This window comes from Macrotis lagotis, chromosome 8 (genome assembly GCF_037893015.1).
Source record: "Macrotis lagotis isolate mMagLag1 chromosome 8, bilby.v1.9.chrom.fasta, whole genome shotgun sequence".
Lineage (NCBI taxonomy): Eukaryota > Metazoa > Chordata > Mammalia > Peramelemorphia > Peramelidae > Macrotis > Macrotis lagotis.
Window position 1 is genome coordinate 86,490,765 of NC_133665.1, and position 21,732 is coordinate 86,512,496.

General features: G+C 34.3%; 1 protein-coding gene across 2 annotated transcripts in view; it reads left to right on the forward strand.

The window, feature by feature from the left end:
- FSD1L (fibronectin type III and SPRY domain containing 1 like) overlaps nucleotides 1–19,437 on the forward strand; it is a 118,099-nt gene extending 98,662 nt beyond the window's left edge. The window contains exons 11-14 of one of the 2 annotated variants that reach the window (XM_074197574.1): nucleotides 695–795; nucleotides 1,368–1,619; nucleotides 6,649–6,737; nucleotides 9,960–19,437. In XM_074197574.1, coding sequence (XP_074053675.1) covers nucleotides 695–795; nucleotides 1,368–1,619; nucleotides 6,649–6,737; nucleotides 9,960–10,082 — 565 coding nt within the window. In that variant the 3' untranslated portion in view covers nucleotides 10,083–19,437. The remainder of the gene's footprint in view (nucleotides 1–694; nucleotides 796–1,367; nucleotides 1,620–6,648; nucleotides 6,738–9,959) is intronic. The other variant, XM_074197575.1, reaches the window with a different exon arrangement.
- Nucleotides 19,438–21,732: the final 2,295 nt, after the last annotated feature.

A 21,732-nucleotide genomic window follows, 5' to 3' on the forward strand; every position in this document is an offset into this window, starting at 1 on the left:
CTCCATTGCAGATAACCCAAAATTGTACCTGGTTGTTGCACTGATGGAATGAACAAGTCCATCAAGATTGATCATCACCCCCATGTTTCAGCTATATATTTTATGAGTATTTTTCACAGTCATGTTTCATATATAGTACGTTTCTTTAACATACAGCTAGAGTAGCTATTTATATAATTAAATTTAAAAAATTTCAGGTTAATTTGACTAAGAATTGCTTATTTTTGCCCATATTGAAAAATAATCTTGTGGGTTCTTACTCTGATGGATCTATACTCTCATCCATTTCTGCATTTCCTCTAATCAGGCAGGCACCTATCATAATGTCTTGAACATACTCTGTCTCCGTATATATTAAAAATTTAATGCCATGAAAGTGTCATTAGTTATTATTGTTCAATTTGAAAGAAGTTCATCTTTTAGCTTTGTCTTTTTTCTCATTGTTTCCTGCTTACTCTTTCTGATATTAATCTAATCTTTTTATGTGCATGTTTAACCTGCATGATAGCAAAGGTTTCTGCTTTATTTGAATGGTTATAATTGTCAAGTTAATAATTTTGACCAACTAAAATAGTGCTAAGTTTTGACCTAATTGAAAACTTTTCATGTTGAAAGTTTTATTACATGCTCTGACATTTTATGTTTTATGAAGTCTCCTTATCCTGGATTTTTTTTTTCTGTTTCTGTTTTGTAGAAGTGGTACACCATCACCCAAACGGACTTCAGTGGGCTCCAGACCATCATCTATAAGGGGCAGCAGAGATCGTTTTACTGGTGAATCATACACAGTATTGGGTAGGATAAAACTTTAGATTCGATCATTGTTTTAGGTAGGTTGGAAGCATTATAGACAAACTAATGGGCTTCCAACCAGGTAAAGTGTAACTAAACACTTGCACATCAAATATATAGCTTTTTTAAAAAGTTCCATTACAAATCCTCAAATTATGTTACCTTTACATTTTATGCCTTCAGATTGACATACTATCTCTTCTTTAAAATATTACTTATAGAAATTATACAGTATTCCATGCTTCCAAAATAATGTTCAGGAGGTGCTTATTGAGTATGATATTGTATTTGCTTATAGTAGAAGAGTTCTGTTGCACTTATTTGTAGGAAAAGTATAGTAGCAAAAAGTCAAGTTTTTGTTTGGGCAGGGGCAGAACTGAAGTTAGGAAATTCTTTGTAAATTTATATTTTATATCTTTGTATTGTCATGATTCTTGCCCTACAATCAAAATTATGGAACTATAATGTTTAAGTGTTATTTAAGGAATACAAGTCCTAAAAGAGAATCTTTTTTTCTGGAAGATTTTTTTACTCTTGAAAAGCAGATTCAAATTCAAATTCCTAATCTTTTGCAGGAGACACTGCCATTGAAAATGGACAACACTATTGGGAAGTCAGAGCCCAGAAAGACTGTAAATCCTACAGTGTGGGGCTAGCATATAAGACCCTGGGAAAGTTTGACCAGTTGGGAAAGACAAACACTAGTTGGTGTATCCATGTCAACAACTGGCTACAAAGCACCTTTGCAGCAAAACATAACAATAAAGCCAAAGCTTTAGATGTGGTTGTTCCTGAAAGAATAGGAGTGTTTTGTGATTTTGATGGAGGTAATTTTATAACTTCATAATAACCTTTTTTGTTTTTTTACTTTTTGTTTTTCTTGTTTTTTGCAAGGCAGCGGGGTTGAGTGACTTACCCAAGGTCACACAGCTAGGTAATTATTAAGTGTCTGAGGCTGGATTTGAATTCAGGTCTTGTTGACTCCAGGGCCGGTGCATTATCCACTGCACCACCTAGCCACCCCAAAAGTGCTTTTTAAATTAACTTTAGCTATATTTACATTGCTCCTGTGACAAGAATACCTGGCTCCTAATTACAAACTCTATAGGAATGTGTTGCAAGACTCACTTCTGGAGATGGCAGAAGAAGTGGTGGATTTCCCGGAACTTGATTGGTAGTACATTGTTCTACACTTAATCAAATATCTGACTGTACAAGTCTTTTTTATTCAGAGAAACAGATGGCAAAGTGAAAAAATAGCATTGATCTTGAAATGAAAAAGATCTGAATTTGAATTTCTGTAGTAATGTTTATTAAGTGTGTAGCCATGGTCCTGTCACTTAACTTCTCCAGACCTTGCTTTCTTCATCCACAAAATGGAAATAACACTTAACCATTCCTCCCTCAAAGAAGTCTTACACAGTGTAAAACATAAAATGTACTAAAGTGCAAGCTGTAAAATTCTTAAATTTAAAAAAGATTTAAGAGTTTTTCCAGTCTAGTTTCATCCTATGGAAGTAATGGTTCTATAGTTTCTCTGATAGTACTTTTTTTCTAAACTTCTAATGCTGTCTGCTCTCTAAAGCAGACAAGAGATAGTGAGAGTTTAGAACCATGACTAAGGATCAAAAGAGTCAGAAATGTTGCCAGACTGATTAGTGATTTTCTCTCTGATTTATATTGAATATTTTTGTGGTCCATAGGCTTATAATTGTTAGTAATCCAGGCCAACTATAGTGGTGCTTATGCCTCAATGTAGTAAAGGATTACATGTGATAATTTTTTTTATGCTTTAGTATTTTATGTCATTGATCAGGACCAGGGATTATGTCTTTCATATATCACACATTGCCTCTATTTCATCTACCAGATTAGTTTCTTTTCTACTCCTCTACTTCCTTCCTAGAGAGTTCATCCAAAATTCACTGAGAAAGGCTTAGCTTGAGTTCAGAATCACCTTCTCAACTTCTCTCATTTCCCCTCTTCTCAAAAGTATCCTTGCAGGGGCAGATAGGTGGTGCAGTGGGTAGAGCACTGGCCTTGGAATCAGGAGTACCTGAGTTCAAATCTGGCCTCAGACACTTAATAATTACCTAGCTATGTGGTCTTGGGCAAGCCACTTAACCCCATTGCCTTGCAAAAAAAAAAAAAGTACCTTTGCATGTACACATGCACACACACACACACACACAATAAAGAAAGTTATCAAGCTCGATTTTAGTATAAGTATTGCTCTAAGGTATGAATAAATGTGATACAAAATTAGGCAGTCTCTGCTGAATGTACCCCCACACACACCCCATTCCCTTTTGGGAGTAGGCAACAGGATTTTTTAGGGGAGTACAGTACTAGGGCTTGTGGCTACAGTAGTGTACTTTACTTTGTAAATGATACAACATTTGAGAGATGTTAAATATGTATGCAATTTTCATCTTATATGTTGATTTTAGGACCTAACCCACTGTGAGTGAGGTGTGCTCCATTATATTCAGGGAATAAATATAAAGTAATTTGGAAATGGGGAGGTACTAATCCTTAGGGGAGTGAAATCCAAAAATGGTCTCTCAAAGTAGGTGGCATATGAGTGAACCTTAAAGAGTCTAGATGAGGGGTGGTGAGAGCATTTCTAGCAAGGGAGACAGCTTGTGGATAAAGGTGATGGAATGTCAAATATAAAGATATACCTGGTTGATATATCAGTAGATATACCAGTTTGACTTATAAAAAGAAATAGTATATACTCAATTTAGAAAAATAGATTGAAACCATATAATGAAAAACTTTACTTGCCAATGAGAACAATTTTTATTTATTCTAGAGGCAATAGGGAGCCACAGAAGCTTTTTGAGCAAAGCAGTGATAGGATTAGACCTTGCTCCAGGAATATTTAATAGCTATGTAGCAGGTGGATTAGAGAAAACAAATGATGTATTTAGAGAGACAGGAGATTCTTGCAGAAGATTCATCTGTAGGTGATGGATGTGAGTAAAGAGAAGGAAACAGAGTTGTGAGAAGTTGAGAAGGTAGCTTCTGACAAGACTTGGCAATCAATGTAGAGGTGATGATGATGATGTTTGTCCTTTATTCTTGAAGAAGACCATGCTATCAATAAGGAATGCCACAACAAACATATAAATTGGATTGGAGTGTGAGAGGGGAGGGCTGTGCTAAGTCACCAGCCTCAGTTTCTCCTCCATAGCCATCTGGATCCAGTGGCCAGCTATGAATCAGGACAATTGGAGATGGCCCTGGACACAAGGCAATGAGGGCTAAGTGACTTGCCCAAGATCACCCAACTAGTCAGTGGTAAGTGTCTGAGGCTGGATTCATACTCCTGTCCTCCTGACTCCAAGGTCAGTACTCTGTCCCCTGTGCCACTAGCTGCTTTTTAGAGGTGATGAGTGATGTTGCAGAATTCTAAATTCTCTCTGGTGGAATGGAGGTGCCCCCACAGAATTTGGAAAGCTAGTAGAAAAGAACAAATGTTGGAGTCATTGGGAAAGGATCAGTTAGCAGGAAGAGTGAGTTTGAGGGAACTGTGGATTTTACAGACAGCAATGAGCTGGACATGCAGGCCACAGGGTTGGGAGGGTGGAGAGAGAGAGAGATGAACACATCCAGTCTCACCCTCTTCAACTGTCTAGATGTCCCAGAGGCATTTCAAACCCAGCATATCCAAAATAGCATCTTCTTTTTCCCTCCTTTCCCCCTTTAAACCATCCTTATTTTTTGTTCTTCCCCATCCTCACATTCACAGTGTCTTCTGATTTGGTGTCATCATTTTATCCACTAACATTTAGGAAACAAAGACGCCTGTTAAAAATAAGTGACAGGGGCAGCTAGGTGGTGCAGTGGATAGAGTACTAGCCCTGGAGTCAGGAGTACCTGAGTTCAAATCCGACCTCAGACACTTAATAATTACCTAGCTGTGTGGCCTTGGGCAAGCTACTTAACCCCATTTGCCTTGCAAAAACCTAAAAAATAAAAATAAAAAAAAATAAGTTACAGAAGTCTTTCCTAAGCACTTAACTGTGTGCCAAGTGCCAGAGATACAGACAGTCCTTGAGTTCAGAATCTTGGGAGCTTCAGCACCAAGTCATGGGAGAGTGCTCCATGTTTCTTTGGGCCTGATGGCAACGCAGGTGATGATGCCTCTTGTGTGTCATTTGCACTGATAAAATCATTTGATTTTGAGATGGAGTCATTTGACATTGTCAGAACTTTGGATTACTACTAAGGTAGTTATTGTGGCACTTGTGAGAACAGCCACCAGCCTGGATCTCTGTAGTACTGGCTTCCAGGAACATGGTTTTGGCTCTGTGCTGCAAGTGTTAATCTTCTCATGCTCTTGGATTTAGAATTCTTGACTTAGTCGACACATGCTGCCTTCTGTCTCCCTCAGGATTTCTTGTTGTTTCACCTAAGCTGGCAGACTTGTTTTTTAGATAATTAGAAATATGATACATAGATGAGAAACTGGCGTTCACAGTATATTTAGAATTTGTTAGTTTGAGGAAGGAGATGAGAAAGTAGAGGACTGAGCTGTGGAGAAGGGTAGACACTCAAAGAAAAGCAAAGGGGATGGAAGCAGTAACTTTCTTCAATGGAGAAATGGGAAAGTGTAGTGTCATGGAGTTGAAGGAGAGTCATTTTTTCAATCACATCAATCACATTTGGGGTTTCAAAGATATTGGAGTGATTTGCTATTTTCTTCTCCAACTCATTTTACAGATGAGGAAACTGAGGTAAACAGGATTAAGTGACTTGCCCAAGGGCTCACAACTAGATTCCAGGACCAGTGCTCTATCCTCTGTACTCCTAACTACCCCATGAATCCTTATAGTCACTGTTATATTTAAGAGATGACCATAGGGATAAGGAAATGAAAAGTTTCTTTGAAGCGGTATCTGGGGTTTTGTTTAATTTGTTTTTTTTAAACTAAGATTTTGAATACAAGATTTGGATTGGTTGTGAATAGGGGAAGGTGATTTGAGTTGAAAATAAGATGAAGTATGTTTTTTTTGTTTTGTTTTAGGTTTTTGCAAGGCAAATGGGGTTAAGTGGTTTGCCCAAGGCCAAAAAGCTAGGTAATTATTAAGTGTCTGAAGTCAGATTTGAACTCAGGTAGATGAAATATGTTAGAAATAAGAATGTAGAATGGAGGGAAGTAAACCTGGGTTATATAGCTTATAAGAATTATGATTAGGGGCAGCTGGGTGGCATAGTGGATAAAGCACTGGCCCTGGAGTCAGGAGTACCTGTGTTCAAATCTGGTCTCAGACACTTAATAATTACCTGTGTGGCCTTGGGCGAGCCACTTAACCCCATTTGCCTTGCAAAAACCTAAAAAAAAAAGAATTATGATTGAGTGGGTGGTATCAATCAGTAAAGAAAGTGATGATTGAGTAGCAAAAGCCAAAAGTTAGCAGTAGGAGACACTTCAGTCAGATTGAGAAGTATCCAATTAAATGTCATGGAAACTAAACAAATTATGTTATTTTTTTCATAGTTCATTAATTTTGTTAATTTTACTTGTCTTGCTTATAAACTCTTATCCTTCAAAATGAGCTTAAAGTATAAGTGTTCAGTTAGTGAATTCTTATAGCCAAATCATATCAGATTCTTGGAGAATTCAGATGTAAAAATTTACTCAGATATTTTGTTCCTGATTTTTGCAATGGAAGGGTTATTAATATTCAGAATCCAGTCCATTACAAGTTTAGAGAAACAATTTTATTGTTAATGTGCATTTAATTTCAAGTGTTAGACCATTATATTTTGAGATAATTTTTCCCTTGGTTTTTGGGGATTGGGGATGGTTTTCTTTTCTATAACTGACTTTTTTTTTTATTTCAGGTCAACTATCCTTCTACAATGCAGCCTCAAAGCAATTATTATATTCTTTTAAAACAAAATTTACACAGCCAGTACTCCCTGGTTTCATGGTTAGTATTTCTATTTTCATTTGGCAACTTTGAGAAAAATAATTTGTGTTTCATTATTCACTGGAGTTGATCTGCTCTCTGTTCTATGTTTGTGGTTATATTGAGAGCATCAATTTTTAACTTTAGGCTATATAGAATATAGATTGAGTCTCATAACATCTATGTATTTATCAGATCATGCTAATCTCAGCTTTCAGTTTTGGAGTGCTTCTGAACATTCCTGAAAATCCTATTATTGTTAAACTGCCTACTTTCCACTCTTTTCTTTTTCTTCCTTTATTTGTCCATGTAATTTTAGTATGTTGCAGTGTCATGAGTCTATAATCCATCACCATAATTTCTGTTCTGTCAAAAGCCACTTTCATTGGAATAGTTCATAATCTGCTTCTTAGCTTTATTTCTAGTAAACTATTCTGTAGAACTTGTTACCTCTCTAAACATAGCTAGTCCCAGATCTCAAAGCACTAACCTTCTAATTGATATTCCTCACAGTGTAGTTTGAAAAAAAGTTTCTATTTATTTATTCAGAATCTTAATTGATATCTTTTCCTTTAATAAAACTTTCATTTCTGAATATATCTTCCTTCCTCTCTGCTGTTTATTGAACTACCTCTTGCAACAAGAAAAGAAAGCAGTTCAGTAAAATTTTGACTCCCCTCTCCCTTCAGATTCAATGAGTGAATCTGATAGTAACTGTAAAAAAGGGAATTGGTATTAGGGGCAGTTATTAAGTTATTATAATTACATTATTATTATATTTATAATATATAATGATATAATTACAATTATATAATGTTTTATTTTTCAAATACTTTTATTTATATTGGTGATGTTATGTTCATTGTTTTCTTGATTCTACTAACTTGATTCTCCATGAGCTCACATAATACTTCCCATGCTTCCCTAAATTCTTCATATTCATTGTTTGTTATAACACAATAATATTTTATTATACTTAGGTATCAGAATTTATTTAGGTATTCCTTTCACTATGGATGTTTTACTTTATTTCTCTTAGCTACTACAAGAGGCCTACTGTGAATATTTTGGTATATACTAAAATTCTTTGGAACATTTCTTGCAATCTGTGTTCTGGTTATCTTTAGAGGCTATCAGAGAACCTGTGGGAAAAAACCACAGGTCTGTTTCCTATAAGCAACCCCAAAACAGTAATCCATTGTTCAAAATGGTCTTAATGAAGATAGCTAAGCAGAGTATTACAACCAGATCAAGCCAAAAGTTTTTCTATAGAGGTTGTTGTTTTTAAACTAGACTATTTTATGTATTGTTATAGTACCATCAATTTTTTTCAGTGTCTTCTCCCTAAATATGATGTCCTACAAAATTCCAAATGATGATATTCAGGCTAGTTGTAGTAATAAAGGCTTTTCTGGTAGGGGATATGAGGAGAAGAGTATTTTCATGCATATGATTTTTTTTATGTTAACATCCTCATCTTAATCTTCCTTATAATCATTATATTAGAATCTTCTAAATTTTTCTGAAAATTTAGTTGATTTTTGAATTCTTACTCTTTCATCTAACATATTAGCTGCAATATATATATATATATTATATATATATATAATATAATTCACAAATATGATCAGGTCTTAATTTTTTATTGCATCTGTCATTCATTAAACACAGAGTCAATATATCTCTGGGTCATTCAACCAGAATTATCCCTTCATACTGATATCAGCGCTTTGCTAACTAATTTTATTCTTGGTCTTTATTTTGAATCCACCTTGCCCATTATCTTGCTATGTATATTTCTCACACTGGCTATGTATAGTTCTACTGTTTATGTAAGTGCAGGTTGTTTGAGAGTGTTTTCCAAAGTATCACTAAACTAGTGTTTATGCATTTTTGTGAGTTTTCGCATATATTTGATGTCAGAAAAGCCCACTTAGATCATTACAAGGTTATGTGATGATTTCTTGATGGTTTCCTCTTTTCTGTGTATTCAAATTTTAACCAGGACTAGGCAACTATGAATAGACCTATATCTATATGAATATCAGTACCTTTTTGCTTTTTATTATTTTGTCAAATACAATGTACAAAATTCTATAAAAATAGATTTTTAAAAACATGAATATAGATTTGATTGAAGTTAAAGTTTGTAATATTGTGGCAATAATTTGAAACAATCTCATGCCTTCTCGTAATAATATTTTTAAATGTATAAAATAAAATAAGTAGGATTACTAAGGAAAGGAATTGTATTGAAATACAGTTCTCAAAATATTTCTTGGAAATAAGTCCACAGACCTTAGGTTTAGAACTCCTTGTTTAAATGTTTTTTCATTGTTTAAAACTTTTTTTAAAATTTTCTGAGAATATTTTTGTTTTTAAATTCTTTTGAATTTGTGTTAAGCAAGCCATCTACATTTACTGGCCTGAAATTGTCTATTTTAATTATTCATTAATGAATAAATTTTAATTTTCATTAAACTTCTACGAATTCACATAATGACTATTAGAAAATTAAAGGACAAAATCTTTCATGTATGTTCCCTTCCCTCAACCAGCATAATTTGTAATTTAGTAGTATAACTAAAGTGTTTTTAAAAGATAAAAAATAATTTGATCATTAGTCAAATAGTGTAGAAAAAATTTTTGTAATAGGTATTTTAAATTGAAGGGAATTTACCTTGATAATAGAAGCTTCTTAAATAAACAATTCAACCCAGTTCAAGGAATATTAACTGCTTACTGGGACCTATTAGAGACACTCATCTCAGACAGTTTGAATATCTCTCATTGATACCTTATGCATAATTTGAGTACTTAGAACTCACAATTAAACCTTATTTAGGGGTTTATCAGCTGAGGATGATAGTAATAGCTTGTGGCTTTCTAGAAGTTATATATATATACCATTCGACAAAATCTTGGTCCTCTTTCATTTCTCTTGCTATTTTGCTATTCCTTGGATCTCTAGGATGATGAAGGCATCTAAATTTCATTTCTACACACCTCATTTCTAATACCAATATATTATTGGCTATCCAACAACTTCATTTATGAAAAGAATGAAACTAATTTCCTATATTATTCCAGGGCTACTGCAACAATGGGTTATTGTATTGTGATATTTGGCAACAAATGATATTAGAATGTTATCTGGATTTTTCAAATGGAATTTTTTAAAAAAAATAAGTTCTGACTTAATTTAAAATCTGACTTGCAGTTATATTTTTTAATCTTTTTTAGGTCTGGTGTGGTAGACTTTCTTTGAGTACTGGATTGCAGGTTCCAAGTTCTGTGAAAACATTACAGAAACACGAAAATGGAATGAGTGGTTCAACTAGTAGCCTGAACAATGTTATGCAGTAACATCACTTCAAAAAATGTTTACATGTAATTTTACTTTGGTGGTTTTTTCTGTGCAATTTCTTATCACAGATGCTTACGAAAAATGGATTAACCATTTGGGTTTGCTGCCCTCTGCTGCTTTTAAGGCCTCGATACTGTTAACATTATGCTTCTGGAATGAAGTATTAGCAGAAACTTACTGTGAAATCCTATAGAAGCAGGTATAAAACTAGGGATTGACTTTCTGAACAATAGATGAAGGTGAAACCAAGTGCGTTTTGGATTATTTTGTTGGTTCTTCATTTATACATAGGACTCCAAAGGCAGAAATAGCCTTGGTTAGGAAGGTCTACCACTTATAATTGACTATTTTTCAGTTTTCCTATGTTTTTCTTTTTTAAAATTTGTGATTCTTCAGAAAAGAAATATATTTACTTCCCAGATTGAAGCTTTAAACACTTTCAGCCCTTACATGTTTTATAACATTTGAGACTATTGGGAATGCTAAAAAAAACTTTCCTATAACAACTTTAACACCCCCCCCCCCCTTAATTTGGAAATGAATTGAGTTTTGATATTTTCCCCCTTGCTTATATGCTGAATAGGTCAGCCTCTTCCTCCATCTTTTTTTTGGGGGGGGGTCTTCTATCCAAACTGGCACAGTGTTGATAGAAAATTATTCTTGTGATTTGACACAGATTGGATAGATAAGTTTATAAATATTCTAGTTAAGAAATTTCAATTTGCACTAGATCCTATAATCTCAATACCATTTGACATTAGTGGGGTGATACAGGGGTTTTCTTCATCATGCTATGATGTTCAACTAGACTTACTTTTGTGGGTCACTTTGGACAATGGATGGATTTTTAAAGACTTTTACACAGTATTTTCTGGTGTTGTTTTCTAACCAAGTTAAATCTGTAGTAAAATTGCAATTAGATTTTGAGTGTTTTTTTTTTAATTTTAAGATTTTGTAGTAGGGTTAAAACAATGTATTAAACTTTGCAACCCATAAAAACAAAATTATTTGTCAAGATGGGAAAAATTGCCACTTTAGATCAACCTTGTATAAAAGAGGAGAGAAAAATTAAGACATAAAGTGCTTGTTTTTCATGCCTTTAGGAATGCTGTACTTATCATTGTTCTTTACTAAAATTATGTTTACCTCTATTCAGTAATAAAATATAAATGGCCTGAAATAGTTTAGAAAAATAATCCAAACATCTCTGAAACAATTTTTATCTGTAATAATTTCAGATAAGGCAGTTTAGAGATAATTTTGTTTCAAGTTGTTTTGTTTCATTTTCTTAGTCTTAAGCAAGCAAAACTGTTCAAGAGTTGATATACACTTAAAGACAGCATATTAAACACTGAATTAAAACTGTTTAGTGAGGGCAGTAAAAATTTTAGGGCAAAGTAAACTTGAAAAATAAGTCCCTGGGAATTAAATAAAAATGAAATGGTATATGAACCTTTTTTAACAGCTTAAAAACCTGAATATGTATTTTTCCTGGTTTTGAAATGTTGCCTTTTTTTTAAACTTTTATTCTCATTTCAAATACCTTAGGGTGTAAGAACTTTTCCCCCAGGTAGTTATTTTCTGTTCTTTAAATTCCTTTGGTGTTGATCACTAGAGAAAGCATCATGGTGCTTTAAATATAGTATTGTCTCAGAAAAAGCATAGTACTTAACATGTAGAGTGTTCTTGTTCTGTTTTGCTCTCTATACAGTGAATGTAAATGAAGGATATCGTTCAATCTAGTGATGTATAGTAGTAATAGAAGAAATATATGTATCACCGACCTGATGTCAGATAGTTTTATTGATGTGTAATAATTGAGCATGAGGAAGACAAGGATATTTTAAAATGTGAACATATTTAATCCTAGTTCAATAAGCACTTTTCTTCTGGTTTCCTTCCATTTCTTTTGGCACAATTTGAAAAGAATGTACTATGCTTAACTTAATTTTGAGGGACAACCAGAGAACCTTTGAAACAACAAAGAAATCGGTTTCATTTGCCAAAAGCAAACCCTAAAACAGAAATCCATTGGTCAATTTGTTATTTGTGGGAAAGGCTAAGTTAGAGTATCTTGGTGGTTATTACACAGAAAAAGCCAAAAAAATTTTCTAATTTTTTTACAAGAATGTCTCATTATGTTGATATCATCTGGTCAATTCAGTGCCTTCTAAATTTTCCTAGTGCCCCACATAGTTTGGACTGATGGTACTCAAGCCAGGGAACATTCTGCTGTATTGCTGTAAGGACTTTTAAAGGATGGGGATGGTGAGAAGTGTTGGAGAATTTAAGGTTCTTGTACAAATTAATGTCCTCATCTTGACACTCTTCAAATTAAAATCACTGAGAGAAGAATCTTACCAATTTCCCTGGAAAAAAAGTTTACTGTTGATAAAAACTTGTGTAATATCTAATTTCTCAGAGGATTTTGTAGTAAGAAAATGAATTTAGTAAATCCAGGATTCTATTTCTCCCCCTCACACTTACTATTATTACCTCTAGTGTTATCATAAAATGTAGAGTTAGATTTTTGCTATGCTTTTTTAAAAATTAAAGTCCAGAATGTGTCTGTTTGGGTCTTTTACGAGTTCTTTTTAGAGCTCCTTTTTAAACTGGATGATTATTCTTGTCTTTTATTTTGAAAACTGAAACAAGATTGATTTCTGTATTGGAAATGTATGGGAGATGAACCAAAACTAATATATTAGGCATTACTAAATTATGTTATTTTAGGATCCCTTATCTCCCTGAACTTTTAAATATTATTTCTGTTTTTAATAAACTAGAGAAAGAAATGAAGGAGTTGCCTTAAGCACTTTAGATAAGAACATTTTTAGATTGAAATTTGACACTGACTTATGTTATATGATTTCAAACTCTGTGCAAGTATATTCCTGTGCAGTATTTCATAATTATTTGTGTTGCTTGCACTTTGTGAGTTAATATAAATTATTAAAGGATGCTTTAGAAGTTTCAGATGCTAAAGAATGAATAAAGGCACTATTGAGGAATATCTGGAGTTGGGATTTATTGGAAGTTGTTATACTATTTGGAAAAATAAACAGATTATAGCAGTATTTGAATAAAGCTGGGATTGATTAGCTTGAATTTAAAATATAAGCAACATTGTTTTTCCTAATGTGAATATCAGATGTGACAAATGAGTTTGCTTTTGTTTACCCATTTACAAAATTAAAGCATGCATAGTATCTTGTGATTTTCTGTTTGTGACTAATCCTAGATGTTGGGTTTTTTTAATAAATGAGGAGAATTATTTTTAATGTAACAATTTGGCTAAGATTGATGTTGTATCTCATTTCTTTTTTAGTCACTCTTTTCCAGTAAAATGAGTTATTGGCTATTAATTTTTCTTTTATAACAATGAAATAAATCTGGAAATGGGAAGAGAATTGCATGCTAGCTACACTGTAAGTCAAATGCTACCAGTCTAAAAAGAAGTCTGATTTTTCAGTTCATATTTTTAGTACATATTTCTAAAACAGGTTTAAACTGCATTTTTTAAATTCTTATAAGAAATTCTACATAGAGTCGGATTTCATGATTGAACAGAGTTGATGGAACTTTAAAAATAACTCATATCAAACCTCATATGTACACTTTCCCACCTTCAGTCATCATCTGATTATTCTTTTGAAAGGTAAATGTTCATTTATCCAGAATCTAAAAACTAGAATACCCAAGGCTGAAAATTTTGGGAATCATCACTGAAAGATTGAATTAATTCCTTTGTATAGCAGTATATTAAAAGTCTTTGAAAATCAATTATTAATATATATGATCTCATCCCAGCTCCCATAATAAAGTTTAGTTATATTTTTAAAAATAATCAGAAAATGTACAAAACTTCAAATATGTAAAAATGTAGATTTGAAAATATACTCATTACATCACTTGAATATATCTGATAAAACATTCTGAACAAATTCTGGTATTTGGTCTTGACTTTGGTATAATACCTTAGATCTTTAGCAAACATTGCTTATTAATATAAATTATCAATAACTAATAATTAAGTGTGGACACAGTGGGAAAAAAATGACAGCATTGTAGACATAACTTTGGTCTTGCTTTCTGAAGTTTTTTTATATAATGGGGAAAGAGCACTGGACTTGGGGTTCATGGCACTTGCGTTTAAATCCTGATACATGCAGTACCTATTCAACACTGGGCAATGCAAACATATTGAGCCTGATATCAGAAAAATTGGGGCTCAGGTAAAGTCTATGCTTGGACAATAAAAATGTTAATATTTTATACTAGCATTAGTGATCTAACTTGCTCAAAAATTATGGACTATTTAAAAACAGACTATTATTATTTTCTAAGGTGATGGAAGAATAAAAAAATTCTAAGTGTAATTGGAAACACATGAAAGATCTTAAATTTTTTGGGATATTTATATCATTTGAAAATATTTCCTAAATTAAGACTTATCCATAGCTATAAAATATCTCCCATATCAAATGAATAATGAATCACAGTGTTAGAAGGGACTTCAACAACCATGAAATCTAACTCATTCTTAAAAAATAATCTCTCTTACAGCATACTGGACAAGGGGACATTGAGCCCTTGCTTGAAGACCTATGAGGGAAAATCCTTGAGGTAGTTCATTCCACCTTTTGGATAGCTCCTGTGATAGGAAGCTTTTCCTGACAGTCATCCTAAATTCTATCCATCATTTCTAAATATGTCTAATTCCTCTTCCAAACTGACAACACTTCATATTTAAATACAGGAACTATGTCTTCCCTAAGTTTTTCTAAGCTTTGCATCCTCATTTTTTTTCAATCTTTTTGTTATGAGATCAAAGTCTTTCACCATCCTGATTCCCTTCCTCTTGACACTCAGGTTTTTGATCAACTTGAAATGGTACTTAAAGTTGTTACCTTCAAAAGTGGACTTACAGGAGAAAGCAGAGGATTGTGTAGTGGAACTATTCCTGAAAGCCCAATATATGCTTAAAGCAGTTCAATATTGCATTAGCTTTTTTGATTGCCATAATGATTATTCATTAATCTTTCAGCTTACCAAAACTCTCAGGCCTCACCTTATCTCCCCTAATTTGTACTTGGATAGTTTATATTATTTTTAATCCAAATGTAAAATTTTACATTCATCGCTGTTAAATTTAATCTTACTTGATTTGGCCCAAATTTCTAGCCTATCAACTTCTTCCAGGCTGCTGATAACCACTGTTAGCTGTCTTTCACAGCTTGCTCATCTTCAGATTTAATAAGCATAATATCTTTGACATTCTTATCAGTTACTGTATAAACAAATAACAAAGCACAGATTCCTGGATGCCTTAATCTGAATAACATGGGTAAATGAATGACCCATTGCTCTTCTATCTTGTACCAGTGTACTTAATGTTGCAGTATACAACTGGAATAGGACTTTTACTCCCCACTTTCAAGGTCTGTCATTTGTTTTTATCAGAGTTTTTCTGAGTTGAGGCCATAGTTGGGCAACAGTTCTCTTTCAGCTGATCTCTTAACCAGGAAACATATTGAGCATGAAGTTTATTCCATTTTCTGAGACTCCAAACTACTGGAAATTCCACATCTTTACCACTGAGCCTTTTGTTTAAGCCTCAAAAATCTCTAGTGTGTTCAATGCTATGAGATTAAAGCAGGTTCTGGGTCTCCCTGAAGATGGCAGGGTATGGTTCTAGAATCTGATTTCTATCAAAGCCAACACTTCCTTTTAAAAAAAAACTTAAGTTTTATCTTTTGCTCTGAACTCTTTCATTCCAGCCACCCCGCCCCATTGAGAAAACGTACTTACACAGCTATATACATACTTCATGCAAGTATAATCAAGTAAAAAAATCCTTAATCATATTTGTATATTATATGTGTATGTGAGTATATATATGTACATGTGCGTTTGTGTTTACCTCAATTGGTACTTACTGTGTCCATCAATTCCATTTGGAAGTTGATAGCATGTTTCTTTATGAATCTTCTGGAGTTGTGATTGGTCATTGTATTGATCAGAATCCCCAGGTCTTTTTAAAATTTTCTGTCTGTATGATAGCTCTGCTCACTTCATTTTGCATCAATTCATTTGACCTCATTTTTTTATCTGAAGCCATCCTCTCTCATTTCTTATAATGTAATATTATTCCATAAGTTGTTCAGTCATTCTCCAATTGATGGACAATCACTCACTTTTCCACCATGATGAAAAGAGCTACTACAAATATTTTTGTTCATATGAATCTTTTTTTTTTCCTTTTTCTTTGCTCTTTAGGGTATAGACCTAGTAGGGTTGATATTATTGTCCTTCATTCAATACCATGACATCATGGAGGTGATGCCCTGACAAACAGGTGAATTGGGGGCAGCTAGGTGGTGCAGTGGATAGAGCACTTGTGTTCAAATCTGGCATCAGATTATAATTACTTAGCTTTGTGACCATGGGCAAGTCTCTTAGTCCCATTGCCTTGCAAAAAACAACAACAACAACAAAAAAAAAATCCAAACCAGGTGAATTGGATTTCAGTGGGGGAGTGCTGTGGTAAGTCACCAGTCTCATTTTCTTCTTGTATTTGAAACTATGGGAAAGAATAGGAAGAACTACTCATTACCATTTTAAACGGTAAATGAAAAATATTCTAACTGCTTATTATAATAATTAGCATCTATACAAAGTGTTCCAAAACTTAGTGCAATTTTAAGCTGTTAAAACTTTTTAAAAATAAGCTTAACACACCTTAATTAGCTTTTTAAGATTGCAAAATGCTTTTATTATGTTATTTCATTTGTTCCTCACAACCATGTGAGGGTACTATTAATCTTTTCCAGTGAGGAAACTGAAATTTAGAGAGTCCTAGAGTCCCAAGTTTGTAGGAGTCTGAGATAGAATTTGAACCCAGTTCTTTGCTGACTTTCAAGTCAAACACTCTGTCCATTCAGCTAAGTACTTTTGTTCTCACTCCTTTAACTACAGTATTTTCAGCACCTTGTCTTACTTGCTGTCTTAGAAAAAAATTATTATTATTATTAAAATAATAACAATTTTGGGGCAGCTGGTGACACAGTGGATAGAGCACTGGCCTTGGAGTAAGGAGTACCTGAGTTCAAATGCGGCCTCAGACACTTAATACCTAGCTGTGTGACCTTGGGCAAGTCACTTTAACCCCATTGCCTTGCAAAAACAAAAAAAAAAATAAAATAACAATTTTCCTTTATATCTAGCATTTAAAAACCTTTTTACATACATCAGGGATTAGATAGAAGAAATGGCATTATCTTATTTTCAGACGAGTCCAGAACTTAATTGGAGTTTCAAGGTTAGACCACAAAAAGTTGGAAAAATTCAGATTAGACCTTAGGTCTTCTGATTCCCAGCCTTTTTAGATTCCCACATAATGCTGGCTTTTTCAAATGAACAACTTTAAAACATTCTTTTTTCCCAGTGGCGAAAAATTACCAAGGGATTTCATTAACTCTAGAATCCTACAAATTCCCCCTTTCCCATCCAGAGCATTCTTTGATACAATTAACAGATATTTATTATATTATTTATATATTATTAGCTGTAAGTGAATAAAAAGATATATCAGGCCTAGAGTTTCTCTGAGTTCCATTTTGATATATAATTGTTAGGACAATTTTAAATTAGCAATAAATTTTGGATTTCCAGTTTGGAAACTGCAAAAGACCTGATGATTAGAAAAGAAAAAAATGGCTATAAAAGAAGAATTGAGGCTATTTTAACTTGGAAAAATGACAATTTACATAAGAGTCTCAATGACAATATTTGTCATTTTTACTTAAGGACAAACTTGAATCAGGTAATATTAGAAACAGTCTCCTGTCAAGAGTTCTAAAAGATATGCATGCACAAGGAGGATAAATGTTCTTTTGAGACTCAAGAGATTTGACAATTATTTAGCATTTACACTGTGTCAAGCATAAACTAGGTATTATTAGGGATATTTTTAAAATAGGCAATTTTGACCGGAATGAATGGTAGACTAAATTATGTCTGCAGGTCACTTCCATAACTATTAACTCTTTGCTTATTTATCTTTGTTGATTCTTATTCTTTTTATATAACCATCCCACTTGCTGTTTACTTTCATTAGTTTCAATAAATATCTCCACATTTGGCACAATGCTAATTTTCTAAGATATGTAACATGATGGGAAATATGTATATTTGTCAACTTGGCAACATTCAAGAAGTTGAAAAGTTCCAATAATATTTTTAATGAAATCTTAAATATTATTAATGAATGTTTGAAGGAAATTTCAGAAAACATTGCATAATGTCCTAAAACTATGTTAGCTTTGTCATGACTCTCTCAAAGCTATTAACCTTGTGCCTCAGTTTCTAGAATAAACTACTTGATACTGACAATTTTCTGGACTTGTGTTTTTTCCCTAAATAAATATATTCTTTCTAGCAATGTAGTTTATCTCTCTTCTTTCTTTTTTGTGCAATTCTTATGTTTTCCCAGAAATAGTTCCTAAAGAGTGATCCAGCATATTAGAGATACAGGATATATCAAAAATCTTAGAGCAGTTTTAAATATTTAAAACTGCACTAAGACTTTTGAGGCACTATGTTTCTGATTTCTTTATTATCTCAAGGGATCTTGGGCCATTGCCAGTTGTCTTGACTTTTGTCTCACTTTTGGACTCCAGTGACTCTGGAGGAGAGAATAAGGCTGAGCAATTTGTGCAGCTCAGCTTCACTTAAATTCCATTCACATACTTGGATTTCACTCTCTCAATGTCATTGGTCCTCTGTGAGAATAAAGGACATCTTGGGAGCATCAATTTATATCTTTATTGACTCTTATTTTTGTTATACAACCATACCACTTGCTACCAATACACATATGTTGAAGCAACCTTAAAGGGTAAAAGCCTAATGGGGCCTTAGGCCCTACCACTGGAGCCTCATACACTAAATACCAGAAAGACCAGGATCTTAGACATCAGTCCTGAAAAAAGAGCCAAGTACATGCTCTGTGTTTAGAATATCTTATGGATGTGTCCACTGCCATCTTGGGATTTAACTATTGAGCTGCTACTGAATTGTGAATTTAGTCCACCAGTCCCCTAGAGACTCATAGCTGAGACCTAAACTCCTGGCCACCACTACCCCACCTCCCACTAAGTAGCTGATTTGCTTGTCCTGCTCCCTGAATCTTAGAGCCTCAGTGTTACCACCTTATCATAGCTAAAATGCTGTTTCCTTGTTAACATCTACTTACAGTTTCATCCCCATCTGGCTCAGTCCTCCCTTTCTATTTATGCCTGCTAGAATCTCCACATGATTAACAAAATTCTCTTTATATTTTATCTCTTATATTCTTTCCATTTTCTCTGCTAAGCTTACTTATCCTTAAAATGTCATTACTATTGAGAATACTACTATCTTAGCAGGTAACCAGATTTATAACCTTGGAATCATTGTTGACTCCTCTCCCTCACCCATTGTATCTAATTAGTTATCAAGTCTTGTTGATTCTATCTTTACAACTCTTACTGTATCTTGGGTCTTTCTATTAGAGTGGATACCCCACCCCAGCTGACACCTTGAGCACCTCTTTTCTGTACTATTGTAATTTTTCTAGTCTCTCTTCCACTCCATCCTTCATTCTGCTATCAAAACCACCTTCCTAAAACTCGGGTCTCTCCCCTGTCACATATTTTTAGTGGTTCCCTATTTCTTGTAGAGCAGAAATATCAAATATGCAAACCATATTAATACTTAGTACCCAGGATCTAAATTAAAGTGTATTTGATAAATATTTAATAAAATGAATAAAAATACAATAAAATTTAGAAAATGCTAATCTGATTTTTTGTAAAGACAATATGCACACTCAGGGATTCTTGGGTATAGTTTAGTAACCTGTAGAGCTCTATATGAATTTGATACCACTGGCCTATAGAATAAACTACAAATGCCTCAGCTTATCATTTAAGATCCTTCAATACAATGCAATTGATCCTCAGAAGAATTTGTGTCCACATACAAGGCACTATGTCTGTTTGGGAGATAATGAACTCAAAATGAAAAACAGTGCAGCCTCCTCAATTTAGAGATCAGGAATCTGAGGCCTAGAGAGTTGTAGCAATTTGCCTGAAGTTAAACAGCATGGGGTACATGGGTTGTTCAAAGAGGACTAATACCTCTAGTGTGAGGGCTTGCCTGAGCCCTTTGCTGTTCATCCATTCACGTGGCACTCAACTCTCACTTGGGCTCCAAGGTGTAGCATGCATAGCAGTCACACACTTGTAAACTGTTTCAGCAGAGGAGCTAAACCAAATTGAGGGTTACAGATGGATGTCAAACATGGCAGTTAGTTAGAGGGATTTCTACCCCCAAGCACGTGAAAATTTTCTCTAGAAAAATGGGCAATTAAGAACAATTTGTTCCAGTGGTCACAAAGGTGGCTGAAGTAGGTCATGCATGGGATGCTTAGGAACTGGTCAGACATCAAAGATGTCAAGGTCATCCACTGCACTCCAGTCCATCTCCATTCATCTTAACTTTTGTCTTACCACTGGACTTCGATGACTCTCAGAATGGCATGCCTGCCTTTGTGTGAGTCAAGATATCATCCATCCTCAAAAAACGGAGGCCAAACAACAACAGATTGGTAATGATATGATAAGCCAGGGAATCCAGGTGTGCTGATTCCAGTTCCAGTCTTGGGTTCATTGCATTATGAAAGTGCTAACCTAATTTTTGTATTGGAGTATTGTTGAATAATTATTAACCCATAAAAATGATTAATATGAAAGAACCAGAAATTTGGAAGACTTACTCCATTTAGCTCTCAAATTAATCTTCCTAAGGCTCAGGTTTGATCTAGCCAAGGTATCCCTTTTCCCCCATTCAAGAAATTCTTTAGTACTTTAAAAAAAATTTAAGGCAATGGGGTTAAGTGGCTTGCTCGGGGTGACGCAGCTAGACAATTATTAAGTGTCTGAGGTCAAATTTGAACTCAGATCCTCCTGACTCCATAGCACCAATTAGCTGCCCCCCCATTCAATAAATTCTAGTGGCACCTTTATCACCTTTAGAGTAAAATAAAAATTCTGTTTGACATTCACAGTCCTTCCTATCTTTCCATTCATCCTTACACTATAGTGACCCTGGTATTTTTTTTTAAAATAAAAGATTTTATTTGTTTTGAGTTTTAGAATTTTTCCCCCTATTCTCGCTTCCTCCCCCCCCCCCCCCAGAAGGCAGTTTGTAGTCTTTACATTGTTTCCATGGTCTATATATTGATCTAAGTGAATGTGATGAGAGAGAAATCCTATCCTTAAGGAAGAAACAAAGTATGAGAGATAGCAGAATTACATAATAAGATAACGGTTTTTTAAATTAAAGGCTTTCTTGATATTCCCTAAACACAATCCAGCTTCTGCCTTGTTTTGCTTTTTGCAAGGCGATGGGGCTGGGCGCCTCGGCCGAGGTCACGCAGCTAGGCGTAGTTTCGGTGTGAAGCCTAGCCGTCCCGACGGCCTTCAACTGCGGGGCGGCAGGGTTTGGGGGCGCCCCGCCCCGCCCCCACTCGGACAGCTCCGGAGCCCGGGAGACTCGGCTGGGGGCGTGGCCCGCCGGCCCCGCCCCCACGCGGGCCCCGCCCCC